Source organism: Oryza glaberrima, chromosome 4 (genome assembly GCF_000147395.1).
Source record: "Oryza glaberrima chromosome 4, OglaRS2, whole genome shotgun sequence".
NCBI classification, from domain to species: Eukaryota; Viridiplantae; Streptophyta; class Magnoliopsida; order Poales; family Poaceae; genus Oryza; species Oryza glaberrima.
The window spans coordinates 22,365,565-22,377,794 of record NC_068329.1 but is presented as its reverse complement, the minus strand read 5'-3'; the positions used below and the strand labels follow the sequence as shown (position 1 = coordinate 22,377,794).

The following is a 12,230-nucleotide window of genomic DNA, read 5'->3' as shown; positions in this document are numbered from 1 at the left end:
GGAAAAATATCAGCTCCAAAAGGTGTGGTTTACCGGGACAAAGCCCTTTACGCCGTGAGTTTACCAAGCCCGGATTTGCCGGATTCCCTCTCTAGCAGGAAAGTTCATTGCTGCTTTACGGCAGAAATCTTCAGCATGGAAAGGGTGGCTATGCTAATTGCTAAAGCACATGTTTGGATAGTCAACCATGAACCTTGCAGAGAGGTAAGGTTAGCTGCACGACCTGGTTTGGGAACTTTTCTTCTTACAACGAAAAATAACTATGAAATTCTTGTGAAATTATGTGTTTCAGACGGCATTAGACTGAACATCTATTTTCTAAAAAATAAGACTGAACATGTCTTCGCGCTCAACAGAAGGTCAGTGCAAGCAGGTGCAATATCGCCTTTTCTGATCACACCGAAATCATTTTGAAAGCAACACAAGTATAACTCATACTACGCGTGTGTAACATATAATGGAAGGGAAAATAAACTTTTGTCCGTTCTAATAGGATGGACCGATGGATGAAGCATTTTCCCTTGGTTTCACCAGCATCTTGTTCATTTATTTCCACTATCCCATACTATAAGATGCTTGATTCAATTCAAAAGAAATTTGACCAATAATTAGTCTAACATGAATTAAATTTTATTTGACGAAAATAATATCATTGGGTTAAAATTTGAATGCACTTTTCTATGGTTGACTTTGTTACTATAAATATTACAGTAATAATATACAAGAAATTAAAAGTCAAAAACTAGTTTTATAGATTGTGCCTAGTTCAATTGTGTTGGTTTTTTTTTTCTGCATTTCTTTCGATGTCGCTACATGCGCTTACCGCACATTATAATTTGAAACGAGGGAGTAATATGCATCCTTCGGTCGTCCCGTCCTTTCAGCTTACGTCGAGAAGGCAAGGACAGGTGATTGTCCAACAAGTCTTACGTACTTGTGTTAGTGGATCAAGTGTGCCTCGTGCGCCATTATGTTATTTTCCGTCGAACTCACTGCAATTATCACCGGATTAGAGACAGCATAACAGCTGCCGAGACATAATTATGTGGGGATTATTAGGATGTCACGCTCGGTCGGTCACCTGCATTGTACCTGTAAATATGTCTATCAGCCGATTAACAAACTTGAGAACACCCCAGCTAACAAACCTGAAAACCTAAATCAATAAAGAAATCAAATCTCGTTTGATTACACTCGAGCATTTCTGCACCGGTAGGATTCTGCTATGGATCAGCGTTTATCTATTTCCATTTTGTTTTTCCTGATGTGAATATTGGCTGGATGTGAGCCGGCAGGATAGCTTTGTTAAGCCTCAAAATGTTCTGAACAATCTGCAGAAGCTTCAGGGTGGGTGAACCAGTGCTTGTTAAGTAGGAGTACCATACTTATCTTTTCGCGTAGCACTAATCCATCAACTAATCAAGCCATTGACTATGCTTGGCGTGGGTGGTACTATGTGTTTAGTGTTTACCAGCTACTTTTCTGTTGCTTCCATCGGTGTACGAATGAGCTGTCTGCTTGATTTGTCAGTCTCGTTGTTCCGAAATATGTACACACGTGAGAAGGAACGTGTTACTTAAGGCATCCTAGTCCTTATTTAGTCGGTGAAAATGCCACCATAAAATGGGTACTTGTTTATTTCATTTTGAAAGGGAAAAAAGGAAGTGAAGTTATACAGGGATGACCAATCTGTTTAAGTCAGTCAAATTACAAAAAGAAACTGCGTGGCTAGCTGTTTCACTAAAAACCCACAAAAAAAGTCTTAGCACACAGGTAATTATGGTGATTGCAAGTAAGTACTTTGCTGCTAAAATATTTTAAAACTTCCATTCCATGTTGTAACGTGTTTTATTTGACACAAATCAAACTTCTATAACTTTAACCAATTTTATAGAAAAAAATATACCGACATCTATTATACCACATAAATACATACCAATTTAATGTTATGGCTGTTCCGTTACAATTTACAAATCAATTGTCATTGTTCCAAGTTAAACATATCTATGACCATCATTTTTTTCTATAAACTGGTCATACTAGGGAAAATTTATTTTTTTTTCAAAATTTGGCATTGCGAAAAATTTAGCAAGATTGCAGCATTGATAAGTTTTGATAGAAAGGATAGGTTAAATGTAATTCTCTAGGCATAACCAATATTTGATAACAAACTAAATATTGTTATATATTTATCAACTTTATCAAACAGTAGGATAATTTAAAATGACATCGATATGAACATATCTCTACTACTTAAAAAATAAGAGGTGCTTCCATCGTCCGTCAACAAAACCGAGTGAAAAAATAACCAAGTTTGTCCGATAAAAAAACCGGGCGAAAAAAAGTGCGAAAAAAAAGAAAAACCAAATATGTCCGATCTAGAAAAAAGGGGCGGAAAAAACCGGGCAAAAAAAAACCAAAATTGTCCGATAAAAAAACCGGGCGAACAAAAACGTGCAAAAAAAGAAAAGAAAAAACAAAATAGCGATAAAAAAAAAGTCCGACTCGATCCCGTAAAAAAATAGCGATAAAAATAAAAAAAAAAGTCCGACTCCTCGTTGTGATTCCCTCTCAGAAACAAAAAAAAAAAGTCCGACTCTAGATCCGAGTCCCACTCCTCTCGGTTTGAGTCCGAGATACTAGGCACCACTTCTCTCGGTTTCAATCTATACCGTGATATTCCATACATCTTGGTGAAAAAAAATTGATGTGCCGGATTGAAGATCTGTTTGCAAAACGGAACCTACATGTCGAGAGCATTCCATTTTTATATGATTTTAATTTTTGGGTTTATACATTTGCATTTGAGTCCCTGTAATTTTTATATTTACATTTGAGTCCCTATAATCTTGCAATAAGGTGCTTTTGGTCTTTTTTTTAAAAAAAACAATAAATAAAAGGGATAGAACAAAGGCAGAAATATGCATAAAAAGAAAAAGAAAAGCCACACAAAAAAGAAAATAAACAAAAAACAACAATAACAAAAGTCTATTTCCCCTAAGTGGCGAAACTGTAGATGCAAACGGAAAAAAAAAAATCCGATTCCTATAAAAGGCAAAAAAAAGTGGTGAAAAAAAAGCCAGATCCGATTCCTTTAAAAACGGGAAAAAAGTCTGATTCCTTAAAGGCGAAAAAATACGAAAAAACATCTAAAAAAGTTTGTCCGATACCTTAAGAAAGTGGCAAAAAAAAGGTTCGTAAAAAATAAAAAGTTGGTTTGTATAAAATAAAAAATGTACGTGAGAAAAAAATGGAAAGGGCGAAACAAAGTCCAATTTCTAATCAGTATAAATCTCTTCTCTATCTCTAATCTAATCTAACTATTTAAAAATAAAAAATGCACGAGAAAATAAAAATGGTAAAAAAAAACGTGTGAGAAAAAAGTCAGAAAAAAGCGCAAAAAACACGCTGAAAAGGTTTTTCCATCTTCTTAAAAAAAATAAAAAAACACGTGAGAAAAATTATTTCCATTGTCGGCAAAAACTTTTTTAAAAAAACATGCGAGGAAAAGACTGTTAGAAAAAATGCGCCATTTCTAAAAAAAATTGGTTTGAAAAAACCACGCAAGAAAAAAAGACACTATCTATATAAAAAAAATCGCTCTGAAAAAACTGTCAGAAAAAAGCTAAATTGATGGACGCTTGAGTCAGATTGGATCCATCTATTTTTTACTATCTACTACACGGTTTTTATTTCGTCATATATTCTCATGTATTGGAAAAAAGCAAAAAATAACATTTAGAAAAAACAGGCAAAAAAAAAGCACGCGAGAATGTAATTGTCAGAAAAATAGGCAAAAAAAACACGCGAGAAAAACAAAACAAAAAAGGGGAGAAAAATATGGTTTTCGTCATAAGTAAAAAAAGGAAAAAAACATGCTAGGAAAAAACTGTTAGAAAGAAATTTGTTATTTCTGAAAAATGGTTTGAGAAAATCGCGCAAGAAAAAAAACACCGATAATAAAAAAAACAAGCCGCTCATTAAAATATAAACATTGTCATTGATATGATTATGCATGAAAAATATATATTATCATTAAAAATTTTTCACCCGTTATAACGCACGGGTATTTTTGCTATTCATTATAAAACTAAAGGTATGAAATGGAGAGACTTTGTTTCTCTTTCTCAAAAAGTTAAAATATTCGTATTTAAGACAGCACATTCAAATTAAGATAAGACTCTCAAGTGCATCTCCACTGACAGGTGGCCCCCCTAGAAAAACTAATTTCCTACTCCACTGTCAACGCTCCCGCGCGCGGGTCCCACCCCACCACCACCCATCACTCGCGAGTTAACCCATCGCTTTTTAAACACCCCCCGCCTCTCTTCCGTTGCGATTCCTTGTAAGTTTCCTTCCCCTTCTTCTTCTCTCCCACGAGGTCAAACCAGAGAGAGAGAGAGAGAGAGAGAGAGAGAGAAGAGGAGATAGAAGCCGCAGCCAAACGCTCCACCTCCAATGCCGCGACGGCTACCGCTCCCGTCCAACGCCGCGCCGCCTCCTCTCCCCCTCATCCTCGCGCGCGGGTCGTAGGGCTTCGCCGCGTACGTCGCGCGTTTCTGGTGGTGGGTATAAGAGGAAGGGGAGAGTCGTCACAGGGAGGAGGGGGAGAAGGGGCGCGCGGCGGTGGCGATGGAGGACGCGTGGAGGAAGGCGAAGAGGGCGCTGGGGCTCGGCCTGTGCGTGCACGTGCCCGAGGCGGAGGAGGGGGAGAGGGAGGACTGCTCGAGCGAGCGGCGGAGGCGGCTGCCGGCGGCGGCGAGCGGGGCGCGGTGCCGGGGCGAGGCCGCGGTGACGGTGGGGCCGGAGTCGGTGCCGGCGCCGTCGGACGTTCCGGTGCCGCTGCCGCTCCCCGGCGTGGTGCGGAGGTCCAAGTCGGGGAGCAGCCGATCCTCCTCTAAGGTGATCCCCTTTTCTGTGACAGTTTCTGAATTCGGTTTTGAGTTTTGATATAAAAAAACTTGGTTAGTTTAGGTCGGTTGTTGGATTGTGAATTTGGGATGTGGGCGAGTTCTGCATTTAGTCATTCCAATTTGAATTGTGTGTATAAAGCGAGTTACACATCGCGTGGCTGGCTGCTATGGAGGATTAGATGTCTATCAGGACGAAATTTGGCTTCGGTTCATCTGTTTAAGATTGTTTTGGTATGATTCGGGTCTTCTGTAGTATGTCATTACTGGGAAAATGGTAATTTAATTGTTGCAAACTTGACAGTTCGGGCCTTTTTTTAGGAGTTATGCAAATTACAGTAGTTTTCCTTTTTTTTTCCAGATGAAAAATTCAGTGTTTTTCTGGAAGAGAACGAGTTGGTCATTTTCATTATGCTTATTAGGATTGTCATCATCGCAGGAAAAAAAATCATAGTTTTGCACTTTTGCCTGGTTTTTGTTTACTGTTGGTTTTGAATTTAGTTAATTATCAGGGAAATATTTCTATCATCAGAGAAAAAAAATAATCAAATTTCCCTTTTTTGGTGTGTTTGAGGCCTCTTGATATATCTTGATGATATGGTGTAGCTTTAATCTGTTCAGTATCATTTCTATTTGTGTGAATCGCTTAACTCAAACTACTTTCCTGTTGCGTCTACTATTCATATATTCCACTTGCCTGCCCCCTGAAAAGGAAAGGGAAAAGTTTGTTTCGTCGCTCATCACCTGCCCGTGGTGCTCACGTGTGGCAAATCCCTACTCTTTCCTCCTACCACCAGCTTTCCTTCTTTACTGCCAACGTTCCAACTTGACAACAGCTATCATTAATTAATGCAAATTGGTGAAATTTTTGCTTATTCTGTGGTGAATATGCCTTGACTATATGAGAATAGCGTGCTAGATTTGGCAATCTATCTTTAATTGGTGCCAAATGGACAGTTAGCCTCATAAGCATTACCTCATTGAGTTGACATTTATCTGGTGATGTACCTCACGAACTTTTCCCAAAATAAAAGCTTTTCAATACAACATAAATTTAAGTAGTTTTCCTCCAATGCATGTGTCACACTCTTACAAGTTTGTATGTTATCCTAGTTTGATTATGACTGTGTCTTGGTAGTAGTATTTACCTTTCTTTTAGTATACCATATTATTCTAAAGTATATCATTTTAATTGCTGATTATTCTGCATGTTTAAGTAGATACCTTTGACAATTTGCAAAAGAACTGAAATAGCACCCGTGGGTTGATGTTTACAGTATGTTGGTGGTAATACATAGAAAGTTCTTTGGCATGTCAGAAAACGTGGATGGCTATTTTGTTCTTTTGTCGGCCTTGGCGGTTGGTGATAGGCGGCTAATCCCCGGTCAAAGGCTAGCTTACATTGGAATTTAGACTTTTCTTAATCTGGGGTTTTGGTAACCCAACAGGGTAGTGTGAAGTTCTAAATTCCTTCCTAAGCTTTGAAAGGAGAGGATAGTTTAGTGTTTGTTGTGAACTTAAAGTGGTGAAAATAAGCACTTGACGAATCATTTCTCTAGAGGAGGCGCCACGAGTCACTTAGGCCCTCTTTGTTTAGGCTTATAAGCCAACTTATAAGCCGAAAATTCTAAATCTAAACAAACAAGCAACCTTTTCAGTTGGCTTTTTTTAAGCCATAAGCCACTCTAACAGTATTTTTTTTTTGACCAAGAATACTGCTCAGGCTTTGCCCTAAGCCAAAAGCTAGGTTGGAGAAACTTTTTTGGCTTATGTGAGGTATATGTATGACTCCACCACTAAACTTAGGACATTAATTCCACCAGCTTATAAATCATATAAGCCAATAAGCTGACTTAAAAGCCTAAGCCTAAACAAAGAGGGCCTCAGTCCTCAAGAAGCTCCATCCCTAGGCAAACCTATGAGATAGTTCACTTGTTATTTTAGTGATGTTGGCAAAGACAGCTACATTGGCTACATTTTTTATGGTTACCCTGTGTTTGGAATTTTTTATAGTTTGTCTTCTATGCGTTGTATTACAATGTCATATTTGAGATTTTTACGGCAACGGGATGAATACATACCATTCATTTTAAGGAAAAGAATTCAACCATTCATATTTGTAGGTTCATATTTATTTTCTACTCCCTTTGTTTTATAATGTAAGTCATTCTAGCATTTCCCACATTCATATTGATGTTAATGAATCTATGTCTAGATTCATTAACATCAATATGAATGTGGGAAATGCTAGAATGACTTACATTGTGAAACGGAGGAAGTAGAAAATTTCGTGTGGTAGGGGCTATAACTCTGTATCTGTCTTCATGAACATAGAAACGAAATATTGATGAAGTTTTTTTGTTTCTGAATTATTTTTTATATAAATACAACTGTATTGACCTTTTTTTTTGGGTATTTCAACAGAGGAAATGTGCAATATGCTTTGACTCCATGCGGCATGGGAATGGTCAAGCCCTATTCACAGCTGAATGTTCTCATATGTTCCATTTTCACTGCATCTCATCTAATGTGAAACATGGGAATTATTTCTGCCCAATTTGTCGGGCAAAGTGGAAAGAGATACCCTTCAATCGATCGCTATCTTCTAACATTCCGCATGGAAGAATTGGAGTTAGCCGAGCTCGATTGACCCAACAAGATGCCAATATGGCTCTTCTCCACCAAGTTCCAAACCATCATCAGCGAGTTCGTCGCCCACATACTTCTGAGCCAGCAGACTTCAATGATGATGAACCTTTGCAGCAGCCAGAAGTTTTTGACAATCTTAATGTTCGATCTACTAAGACTGCAGAGATAAACACATATCCAGAATTCTCAACCATACCGCAGTCCTCATCTAAAGATGATTTTGCTATTCTGATCCATCTGAAGGCTCCTAGTGCTAACCCAGACCAGGGCACAGGTAAATTGGCGAATGAAAGCTCAGCTGGATCTTCAAGAAACCGTGCTCCGGTTGATCTCGTTACTGTGCTTGATGTTAGTGGCAGCATGGCAGGCACCAAACTAGCGCTCCTAAAGCGAGCAATGGGTTTTGTTGTTCAGCACCTTGGACCAAGCGATCGTCTTTCTGTTATTGCTTTCTCATCTAGTGCTAGAAGACTGTTCCACCTTCAGCGAATATCACATCATGGCAGGCAGCAGGCATTGCAGGCAATTAACTCACTTGGTGCTAGCGGCGGTACAAACATTGCTGATGCACTGAAGAAAGCTATGAAGGTGATTGAAGACCGCAGTTACAAGAATTCAGTGTGCAGCATCATTCTTCTGTCGGACGGCCAAGATACATACAACATTTCCTCAAGTGTTCAGGGGGCTTCACCAGATTACAAGTCACTTGTCCCATCTTCCATTATAAATGATGCTCGCCATACGGTGCCTCTTCATGCCTTCGGATTTGGAGCAGACCATGACTCGGATTCCTTGCACTCAATTGCTCAAGCTTCTGGTGGCACCTTTTCCTTTATTGAGGATGAAGGTGTAATGCAAGATGCATTTGCTCAATGCATTGGTGGGCTTCTTAGCATTGTCATCCAAGAGATGCGAGTTAGCATGGAATGTGTTCATCCTGGTGTTCAACTTTCTTCCATCAAATCTGGTAGCTACCCAAGTAAGGTGGCAAGAGATGGACGAAACGGTTCCGTCGACATTGGTCACCTGTATGCTGATGAGGAGAGAGACATCTTACTGTCCGTGAACATCCCACAATCTCGTCATCAGACCTCAGCACTGAAGGTTTCTTGTGCCTACAGAGATCCGGTGACAGGTGAGACAATCAAGATTCAAGGTGACGAGGTGAAGATCAACCGGCCGACAACATCCAACATATCTGAGCATGTGTCCATTGAGATTGACCGCGAGAGGAACCGCATACAAGCTGCTGAATCCATAGAGTGTGCAAGGGCTGCTGCCGAGAGGGGTGCTCTCTCTGAGGCCGTGGCCATTCTTGAGGATTGCCGGAGGACACTGTCACAGTCATTCGCAAGCCGGAGCGGTGACCGTCTGTCGCTGTCCCTCGACGCGGAGCTGCGAGAGATGCAGGAGAGGATGGCAAATCGCCAGCTCTACGAGTCTTCAGGGAGGGCTTACATGCTGTCCGGGCTGAGCTCACACTCGTGGCAGAGGGCAACAGCACGAGGTGACTCGACGGACAGCAGCACCGTCATCTACTCCTACCAGACGCCATCCATGGTTGAGATGCTACAGCACTCCCAGAACCATCTCCCTTCGCCTCAGGGCCGGCAAAGGCCACGGCCCCGGTGATCGGGCAAGCCCCCCGGTGACGGCGAGGTAGCTCACCGCCGGCTGATCTTGGCAATTTCCAAAAGCTCCGGCGAGGAGACCACGGTGAAGCACTCTGAAGCATTCATCGTGTTAATTAGCTCTCGTAGTTGTTAGCTTGATTGTTGGTACATAGTACCTGCCGATTCTTCTTGCTTAATTATTTGATTTGAGGCTTTGAGCCGCAGTGGGTTAAGTTATACCGAGGGTTGGCAACGAGTACTGAATACATTCTGATGGGTGTACGTGCTCATTTGGTCGTGTGAAGAACTAATAAGATTTGGGGATAAAGAGGATGAAAATGTGGATAGTTTGGTCTCCCAACTGTGTTACTGAAAACTGTTTTTATTTTTTCATCTGATCATAGGTTATGTACAAAAGCTCAGGATCTAACAGCTTAGCCTAAACATAATCAGTTGATCATCGGATTAGTTTGGTATGCCACCGATCACGGCATATTTTTTTTTCTTTCTTGCATGGTAGAGAACGGTGAAAAATCTCTCTTCACCGATCAGCCAACGCGCCTAATCGCGGCGATGTTCTCACGACGGGAACTCTCCGGCCGTTCGGCGGCTGGTGGTGGGGTGATTTTTCTTTTTGAGGGAACGGGCAGGACCTAGCTCCTGTTATCTCGCTATAGTTTATAAGAAAAATTGTATCAAAAAATCTTACAATAACACGGTTAATTTATGAAAATCCAATAAAAACCTCAGCATTGACGTACTAACCTAAGAAATAGTTCAACCTACTCTTAAAACGAAGTCTTCAAGAAAGGATACAACGGTGACATCGCCCAATCCAAACGAATCTAGTGTTTTCACCCAAAGAAATCCCTTGAGGTGGAGTTGAACGAGGGCTGGTTGGGCGATGGCTCGGCCCTCACTAGTCCTTACTCGGCGGCGGGGTGTAGCAGTCATGAGAAAGCTGCGGCACGGTCGTGGCCTGACGAACTGGAGCTAATCTGTGTTCGTGAGGACTGAGAAGGTGATACTGGCGGAACGGTCACGGCCTAACGAGCCGGAGCTAATCTGTGTTCGTGAGGACTGAGGAGGTGATACTGGCGGGTAGATCTAATTTGTGTTCGTGAGGACTGAGGAGGTGATACTGACGAGTAGATGGAAACTGCAATAGAAGGCTTCTTTGCGGCCAATAAATATGGGCCTATGCGCTTGTGCACAAGTGAAGATGCTCTCCCTAGTGCGGGGGTTGATCACGTCGGAAGCTTCTCCAATTTTCATTCTGATCTCACTAGTCCTTGGCTTTTTATTGATTTATACGAAATTATTGATGATTGGGGTTTTAAAATTTTGACTAAATATAAGAGAAAAAGTTATATGCTACTAAAGCAATTTAAAAACTTAATTTTGATGCTATAAAGCTAAAAACAAAAACTTTCCAACTAAGTCAACATCAGTCAAATAATAAGACAATCGAGATGGAAGCGCAAAAACAAAAGAAGGTTGGATGCTATTAAAGTGAATAAAACTAGAAATTGTCAAGCCTACTCATAAAAATAATGTGTACCTATGTATGTGCGAGCATAGAGATGAGTGTACGTATGTGTGAGCACCAATGTTCATGCCATGTTTCCTATATCAAATAAAGAGTAAAATACATCAGCGGTCCTTAAACTTGTCGTGAGGTTTCACTTAGGTCCACAAACTTGTAAAATGCACATTGGAATCCTTAAACTTGGTTTATTGTATCATTCCGGTCCAAAGTCTCGTTTGACCGTGGTCTTGCCTACGTGACACGCCACATGGACGATGATGTGGAATTTTTTTATTTTTTTTCTCCCTTCTTCATTTTTTTTCTCTGGCGGCCGTTGCACCGCGAGCTCCACAGCCGCACCTCCATCTCCTTCTCCATCAGCCTCTGCTCCGCTCGCCGCAGCTCTGCCACCCGCTTCCTGTGACCTCGTGCGGCCTCCTCTCCAGCTCCACGCCAGACACCCCGCCGTCGTCTTCCTCGTCGCGGCGACGATGCCTAACTCTCCTTCCAGCTCGATGAACTCACCGTCGTCCGACCACTCCTCTTCCTGCAGCGGCTTCTCAACCTCGATGATGACAACGACAACGACGACGTGGTGTGAAGCTCGCGACGTTCATCGTGCCGGCGGAGATATACCCGGCGAGGCTGCGTGCGATGAGCCACGGGATATCGGCGGCGTCGGGGAAGGTGGGCGCGATCATCGGGTCGTTCGGGTTCTTGTACCTGGCGCAGAGCCCTGACCCGGCCAAGGCGGCGGCGCACGGCTACCCGCCAGGCATCGGCGTCCGCAACTCGCTGTTCACGCTCGCCGGCTGCAGCTTGCTCGGCTTCCTCCTCACCTTCCTGGTGCCCGAGCCCAAGGGCAAGTCGCTCGAGGAGATGTCACGCGAGAACGAGGTCGACCAGCCATGATCCACCCGTTAATTCCACCGGCATCTGTATGCAAGATCCATGCATATGCACGGTTAGTCCACTACGAGATTTTTGTTCTCTTTTTTCTAGAATCCATTGGAAGCATATGATTTCTTCTCTTTTTTTTTCTTTTTGGGGTTTAGGGCGGTGACAATTAGAGGCAGTATGATGAAATAATGGCCGCCAATTAATTGTTGACGACAATGTAGTTTAGCATCAGGTGGGTCATATAATGGACGATCATTAGGGTTCATGCTGATTCTGTTTCGGCACAAGGGATCCTCGGGTTCGCTCCTTTTTTCTGTTGATGGTCTCCTCCAAAAAAAAACAAAACAGAACGCATCTCTCTCTATAATCAAAAGGATTCCAGCTTGATGAACTCACCGTCGTCCGATCACTCCTCTTCCTGCAGCGGCTTCTGTAAATCGCCTTTGTCCGGCGAGGAAGCCGCACGGCCGATGCCATCGGTGTCCGCGAAATAACCCGAAGCAAGACGAGTCGAGATCGACAATATCGACAATGACAACGACAACGACGACCTGGCGGCCACCTCCGTCATCGCCGTCGCCGCCGCTGCAATGGTCGGCGTCGCGTCAATAGACGGCAAAACTCCGAGAA

General features: G+C 42.1%; 2 protein-coding genes across 2 annotated transcripts; both read left to right on the top strand.

The window, feature by feature from the left end:
* Positions 1-4,353: 4,353 nt before the first annotated feature.
* LOC127771685 (E3 ubiquitin-protein ligase WAV3-like) lies at positions 4,354-9,511 on the top strand. Its single transcript, XM_052297610.1, has 2 exons — positions 4,354-4,902; positions 7,335-9,511. The coding sequence occupies exons 1-2, from the start codon at positions 4,633-4,635 to the stop codon at positions 9,189-9,191; spliced, it is 2,127 nt and encodes a 708-aa protein (XP_052153570.1). The 5' UTR covers positions 4,354-4,632; the 3' UTR covers positions 9,192-9,511.
* Positions 9,512-10,755: 1,244 nt separating this feature from the next.
* LOC127770880 (probable inorganic phosphate transporter 1-7) lies at positions 10,756-11,612 on the top strand. The gene is made up of 2 exons (XM_052296652.1): positions 10,756-10,761; positions 11,304-11,612. Exons 1-2 carry the CDS (start codon positions 10,756-10,758, stop codon positions 11,610-11,612), a joined length of 315 nt encoding a protein of 104 aa, XP_052152612.1.
* The last annotated feature ends 618 nt before the right edge of the window (positions 11,613-12,230 follow it).